Source organism: Anoplophora glabripennis, unplaced genomic scaffold (genome assembly GCF_000390285.2).
Source record: "Anoplophora glabripennis isolate ALB-LARVAE unplaced genomic scaffold, Agla_2.0 scaffold1329, whole genome shotgun sequence".
In the NCBI taxonomy this organism is placed as follows: Eukaryota; Metazoa; Arthropoda; class Insecta; order Coleoptera; family Cerambycidae; genus Anoplophora; species Anoplophora glabripennis.
This window is the reverse complement of record NW_019417586.1, coordinates 73,966-81,494: the sequence shown is the minus strand read 5'-3', so window position 1 is coordinate 81,494 and position 7,529 is coordinate 73,966. Positions and strand designations below refer to the sequence as shown.

Here is a 7,529-nt window from a genome sequence, read left to right as displayed (position 1 = left end):
GTTATTGACCTTTGGCTTCTGGTCATTGTCCTTTGACGCTCCGCTCGTTGACCTTTGACATTCAGCCATTAGCCTTTTCCGCGGTCATTAACTTTGCTCCTCTGCTCATAAATCTTTGTCTCCCTGGTCATCAGTCTTATCCCCTGGTCATTGATCTTTGCCTCCCGGATCATTGACTGAACCTTGGTTATTGACTTTGTCCCCTTTGCTATCAACTGCCCCCTCATTGTTCTTTAACTCATTGGTCATTGACCTACGATCTCTTAGTCGTTGACATTCGACATCATGGGATCATTGTCCGTAGACTCTTCGCTCGTTGACCTTTGGCACCCAGCCATTACCTTTTTCCGCGGTCATTAACTTTGCTCCTCTGCTCATAAATCTTTGTCTCGCTGGTCATCAGTCTTATCCCCTGGTCATTGATCTTTGTCTCCCTGGTCATTACCTGAACCTTGGTTAATGAATTTGTCCCCTTTGCTATCAACTGCCCCCTCAGTGTTCTTTAACTCCTTGGTCATTGACCTACGATCTCTTAGTCGTTGACATTCGACATCATGGGATCATTGTCCGTAGACTCTCCGCTCGTTGACCTTTGGCACCCAGCCATTACCTTTTTCCGCGGTCATTAACTTTGCTCCTCTGCTCATAAATCTTTGTCTCCCTGGTCATCAGTCTTATCCCCTGGTCTTTGATCTTTGTCTCCCTGGCCATTGATTGAACCTTGGTTGTTGACTTTGTCCCCTTTGCCATCAACTGCCCCCTCATTATCCTTCGTTTGACTCCTTGGTCATTGACCTACGATCTCTTAGTCGTTGACATTCGACATCATGGGATCATTGTCCGTAGACTCTTCGCTCGTTGACCTTTGGCACCCAGCCATTACCTTTTTCCGCGGTCATTAACTTTGCTCCTCTGCTCATAAATCTTTGTCTCGCTGGTCATCAGTCTTATCCCCTGGTCATTGATCTTTGTCTCCCGGATCATTGACTGAGCCTTGGTTATTGACTTGTCCTTTAACTCCTTGGTCATTGACCTACGATCCCTTAGTCGTTGACCTTTGCCATCATGGGGTTGTTGTTCTTAGACTCCGTTGGTCAGTGACCGTAGTACCAAATGCCGTGGACCCTAGCCATTGACCTTTGGTCCTCGATCGATTGACTTTTGGCTCTCAATGTTTGACCTTTAGCACCCGCCTATCGACCTCCAGCCATTGAGGTTTGACCATTTGAGGTATTCCAGTGAAGAGACTTCGTATTAATTTTGTGCATATTGAGCGTGTTTCGGTTTCAACACCTCAACTTCAACTCTGTCTCGTTCTTTATGAAATTTCTCCCCCTTGTTTTACAATGAACGAGCCCTTTGCAGTCGTGCCTGCCGTTTTCAGGTGGACGAAAAGCTGGCGGACAGCATCACGATCTTCGAGTACATCGACGACAAGGACGTTTTCCAGAAGTTCTACTCGCGCATGCTGGCGAAACGCCTTATCCACCAGCAGACGCAGAGCATGGATGCCGAAGAGGCGATGATCAACAGACTGAAACAGGTGAGCTACGATCCGTCAGTCCCAAAGTGTCCGATATATTTTACTTGATAAGATTCAAGTAGCAGTGCGGCGGAAGGTAATGTTGATTATTATTATGCGGCTAGGTCGTTCCTTTAGAAAATGTAATACTTGTATTGTTCCCTGGAAATTTTCTCAACACTTTCTATTTTTCGGCCGGTTTCCTTGGCAGGCGGGCGGCTGTGTGTTTGCGAGCAAACTACACAAGATGTTCACGGACGTATCGGTCAGCTCGGACCTGAACGACAAGTTCGGCGTCTTCCTCAAGCAGGACAACGTCGATCTCGGCATCAACTTCAGCGTATACGTCCTGCAGGCCAGTGCTTGGCCGCTGGATCAGGTGATGGTCACGCCGTTCGCCCTACCCCAGCAGCTGGTGAAGAGCGTCCAGATGGTGGGTATATTTTTTATGCGAGGCAGGACATGTGCTGATACAGTTTTTTCGTAGTTCGAGAAGTTCTACCACAACCGGTTCAATGGGCGCAAGCTGATGTGGCTCCACCACTTCAGTCAGGCGGAGCTGAAGTTTTGTTACCTGGAGAAACCGTACGTCGTGACGGTGCAGGCCTTTCAGATGGCCATCCTGCTGCTGTTCGAGAACAGCGACTCGCTGACCAGCAAGGAGATCAGGGAGACGCTCCAGCTCAACTCGCAGCAGTTCCAGGAACACGCCATCAATCTCATCGACTCCAAGCTGCTCCTGGCCGACAGTGAGGTTGTTTATTGTTTTTTTATTTATTTATTTTAGGAATTTAGGAGGTGTACAACATCCAGCTGGAATATTTATTTTATCCCTTTATCCCCGTATAAAATTTTTGCCGCGTGTGCACTTTCATTGCGCAGATAATATATTTTTTAACATACTTACACACTTCACCGTTCATTTAAACTGCCGTATTTGTATTGAATACACTAGTTTACCAAAGATATCGTTAAAAACACTTAAAGGTACCAAGAGACCAAACATACATATCACAGAAAATAGCAGAAATAAAATTGTTCATTATTCAATACAAGTGATTATTATGCACAAAAAATTATTTAGGCTGATGCATTTAGTTTATAAAGTCAAAGTTCACTTGATTTTCGAGACTAGCGTTGCGGTAAACAAGAAGTCGTTGTTTTGAAGATTATTGTGTGCCAAGAGTTTTGTTTTCGTTAAAGCGTAACTGCGTAAATTCAAAATACGTATTTCACTTTCGAATTTAATGGTTTCTTGAAAGTTGTGAGTTTATTAATAAAAGCTCCCTTCGAAATGTCAGGTTAATTGTCAAACGTCAATTCATTATCTTTAGGATTTGACAGAAACGACCAATTATAGCTCTCTTTTTTCTAATACCTAAACATTTATTAAATAATTTTTTCTGTATTACTCCCGCTTAAAAGTTATAAGCAATATCGAACTAAGGAATCTCAAAAGAAATGCCACCTAAAAATCACATTAGAAGGGTAAAGAAGTCGGAAAATAATTGAACGTTCATTATTTAAAATGCATAAATGTCATTAAGAATAAATAGAAGAATTAAACTCGATAATTCTTTAATACAGTTAAAACAAAAGGTGATGATAACAACAACTAAACTTAAAAAATGAGACAAATGTTTTCATACTGCATACATATTACAATCTATTCTCTATATGACCTCCTCTCATTTCAAGACACATATCCAATCTTCGCCTGACTTCTTTGTAGACTGCGTTTATTAACATTTCGCCGTTTAACTCATTACAAGCATTTGTGATTTTTTTCACTCAAATGATTAATATCTCGCGAAGGTGTTTTGTAAACCTTATTCTTTAAAACCCCCCATAAGTCGAGGGGTGTTAGATCTGGTGACGTTCTGGACCACTGAATAGGTGCATTAAGCCCATTAATCTGGGGATTTTCTATGGACCAGTAGTGTTCGTTGCGCCTGTTTGGCAAACCAACTTTCGTCAGTCCAAGGAACGTGCCGAAAAAGGTTCTGATCAACAGTTTCTACATTTACTACAATTTGAGCTATAAAATTAAATCTGTTTTCAATGTGACGCAAATACTCCAAATAGGCCTATTCAGTAAAATTTTTTTATTGCATATTTCAAAAGTTTACCCTTTAATTAGTTAGTATGCCAAAAATCAATTTTTTGTTTCAACGACAAATGTGTGAAATAAATTAATGAAAACAGAGCGCGGAAAAACGTTGAGCAACCATTGCCTGACGTCATAATACCGGTACGGGCGACTGGCAGAACACTCCGCTCGCTCTCATCCCATTATGTGTTAATACATACGGTGTGTGGTTCGCTTGGCAGTTTTGTTAATCATTGTTTTTATGTCTAAATGGGTCGAAACCGAGGATTCAACTCAATACCACCTTCGTTTTTCTTTGGTTGCACGTCTAGTGGGTTGTAAAATATTATTATTTGGACATTTAGAACACAATTTTCAACTTTATGCCGGAAAAAAATTCTACCTTATCTAAATGTTCGTGTTCACAAAAAATTCGAAATATGTCGGCGAGAGGGACCTATAAGCAACTCAGAACCACCCTCGTTTTTCTTTGTTTGCCCGTCTAAGGGGTTATAAATATTATTATTTAAACATTTAGAGCAGAATTTTCAAATGTATGTCGAAAAAAAAAATTCTACCCCATCTAAACGTTCCCGTCCACAAAATTTCGAAATACGTTGCGAGAGGCACCTATTAGCAATTTATTTAAATAATAATATTTTATAACCCCCTAGACGGGCAACCAAAGAAAAACGAGGGTGGTTCTGAGTTGCTCGCACATACACGTCGTCGCATACATCCACAAGTACCGAGTCTAGTACGTTGGGTACATTTGTACACAAAATGGAAGGCAAAATTACGTCATTGAGAAAAATCCGAAAATGTATTTAGATATTCCAAGACATTCTATGTTTATAATAAATATGTTGTGTGAAAAATGCATTTCAACAAGACTTGATGTATATCTCTTATACACTTTCTATTTATACACTTAAAAATATAGATATATAATATAGGTAAAAGTATAGCAAATATCTACACATCAGTTTAGACGAGGCAGCCGAAAACAGACTGTCGTCTCTTTCTTAGAAGCCGTATAAAATGAGATTTATCTCTCCGACTGCTGGCGAGTGGCCGGTATCGTGACGTCATTACCTGTTCTCTCGCAGTGTTGACCTTTTTAAAGGTCTTACAAATTCAGAATTAAATATATCACTTATTATTAATCCTATTGACCTAATTTTTTTAAGATATATTTAGGTGGTTAAATACTATCAGAAAATGAAAGAAAAAGTTTAAAATTATATATCACTGAATGGGCCTATTGTAAATTTTATAGTCTGATACCCATTGATCTTTAAAATTCGTTGAACGGCTAATTTATCCAAATTCAATTCCCAGCTAGCCTGGCGTATAGAATTTCGTGGATTTTGTTCGAAATACTGTAACGGTCTAGCGGTATTAACATTGTTTCTTACTCTTCGGTCAATTATTTGATTTTTCCGAACAGAAAATGCGTCTTCATTTTGTCGCAAGGTCGCCTCTAATCTTGTAAAGGTTCTATGATCAGGAATGAGGCGCTCTGGATACCTTTCTCGATATAANAATGGTTTTATTTTATTTAACGCCTTGTATTAAATCAAGATACGTACCTAGTTTAATAGTTTTCTTTAAAATTGTCGGTTTAGGTTAATTAAAAGAAAAACTCTTTTCCTTCGCGAAATTTACCGATGTTTCGACAATATATTTAATTTTTCTCAATATTATTCCGCTAAAAAAAGCCATTACGAAAAAATTAACCATTACGACCTACACTTGAAACAATCCGAAATAAACTGCGGGTTGTACTGCATTCTGCATACTTTCTACTCATCTCCCCTCCATATGTATGACGTGATCTCCAAATTTGCATGAAATCTATAAGGAAGATGCGTTTAACGGTGGTAGATCTGAATATTTTATTCTCATTTATGTGGTAACGCTGTTTCTCTTCAATGTTCGAACGTCTTGGTCAGAAAATGTGTGGGCGCCGTATTAGCGGGAGTTAAGGGGGTAAAAATCGAGAAAAAAAATATTTTTCGACTTTCCGTCTATTAGGCCTTCCGAGTACGTGGTTAAAATTAATGACATTATGACTGAATCGCCTTGTATATGTTATGATATCTTCAACTCCACAGTAAACCACGTTACAAGTACAAAAACCTGTCGGATTGTTAATGAAATCGAAACACCATCAAAATTACGCGACTTGTTCGGAGGAAGGGGCGGCTTATTACTGTTCTGAGGTGGGAAACAGGTGAATTCTGGTTTTCTCCAGGAATTGACGCCGGAGACGACGCTGAGGCTTAACACGGACTACTCGAACAAGCGCATCAGGTTCAGGATCACGGCGACCGTGCCCCTCGAGACGGAGCAGATGATGAACTCGGTGAAGGAGGACAGGAAGATATACTTGCAGGCTGCCATAGTGAGGATAATGAAGTCGCGGAAGGTGCTCAAGCACGACCTGTTGATACAGGAGGTGGGTAGGATTACATTTATCTCTCTCTTGGTTTGGGGAATAATTTTTTAAAATTTCAAATATGGTTGTGCGATAACCATCGATCCTTTCGAACTTTTATTTTACACATAAATTTTCTTTTTCTCAAAAAGATAATTTTTACACTCCGTGTTTATAAAATGAGGTTTTTTTTATTTTTTCATAGCATTCTACTCTATTCTGTTCCTTGGAAAAGTCTTTAAGGGAGAGCTGTAACTTATTACATTTGTTTTTACATAATGATTTATTTGTTGCTGGCTTTATAAACATATCAGACGGCCATTTAGGCTATATGTATACTCAAATATCTTTGAACCATTCTCATTATTTTTTGTACAGGGTGGGCAAATAAGCGAGGTAAGCGGCTGTATCTCAGAAACTAGTGATCGTATAGAGCTACGGTAAAAAATATTATAGGTAAAGTGCTTTCGATAAGAAGGCAAGTAGTAGGCCATGGACACGACAATCGCCTAACAAAAATATTGTCAANATTTGCGGTCGGGGTAGACGACGGATGGGGCCCACCTACGAAGGCTGTCCAGGCCTACACGAGATGAGGCAGGATAAAGAGGGATAATCCCCCTCGATCCCAAATCATTGAGGCCAATTTTTAGCCATGGAATAATGGCGAGGATTAGTAGCTAATAGCAACTTGGAGCTACTCTGAACTGATATTAGTTGCTAATAGGTACTATATTTGCCAAAACGAAAGCCCTCCCTGGATTCACATACTCGTATGATCATGGATCTGTTGCAACCACGTGATCCTCACACCGTTATTTTTGACGTTAAGCGTGACCTTGATAATTTTGGACCGAGGGGGACTTTCCCTCTTTTTCCTGCCTTATCTCTGTAGGCCTGGGCAGCCTCGTGTAAGTGGGGCCCGTCCATCGTCTACATGGCCTGTGTAGGCACTTTGCGGAACCTCCTCTTGCTCTGGCTGGTCTCCGCCGTCTATGTCAAGTATGGGGCGTCGGGGCGGGGTTAATAAGACACCGCGATGTCTCCATGCCGTAGCGATCTCACCGCTATCGCCACGGCCTCAGTATTTTGAGTTTGGAGACGCTGCAGCGGATAGTGGTCGCCATTATTCTATGGCTAGAAATTGGCCTCAATGATTTGGGATCGAGGGGGATTATCCCTCTTTATCCTGCCTCATCTCGTGTAGGCCTGGACAGCCTTCGTAGGTGGGCCCCATCCGTCGTCTACCCCGACCGCAAATGCGGCCGGTGTAGGCGCTTTGTGGGACCTCCTTTTGTCCTGGCTGGGCCCCGCCGGCTAGGGCCCTTTCTTCTGGCGCTCTTCTTGCTTCGCCGGCTCGTCTGTGTAAACCCCGGGGGTAGTGTCATGTTTATGTGTGGTATGGTTGGGTAGGGTAGTGCGGCTATGCAGCCTGGGATGCGCTTTGCTAAGGTGGCCCTTAGGCTAGCGCGGGAGGG

At 41.5% G+C, this 7,529-nt stretch overlaps 1 protein-coding gene across 1 annotated transcript in view; it reads left to right on the top strand.

The window, feature by feature from the left end:
- Positions 1-1,128: 1,128 nt before the first annotated feature.
- Positions 1,129-7,529, top strand: part of LOC108914878 (cullin-2-like) — an 11,779-nt gene continuing 5,378 nt past the window's right edge. Inside the window, exons 1-4 of the mRNA XM_018720793.2 lie at positions 1,129-1,543; positions 1,734-1,955; positions 2,010-2,276; positions 5,869-6,076. Coding sequence (XP_018576309.1) covers positions 1,466-1,543; positions 1,734-1,955; positions 2,010-2,276; positions 5,869-6,076 — 775 coding nt within the window. The 5' untranslated portion in view covers positions 1,129-1,465. The remainder of the gene's footprint in view (positions 1,544-1,733; positions 1,956-2,009; positions 2,277-5,868; positions 6,077-7,529) is intronic.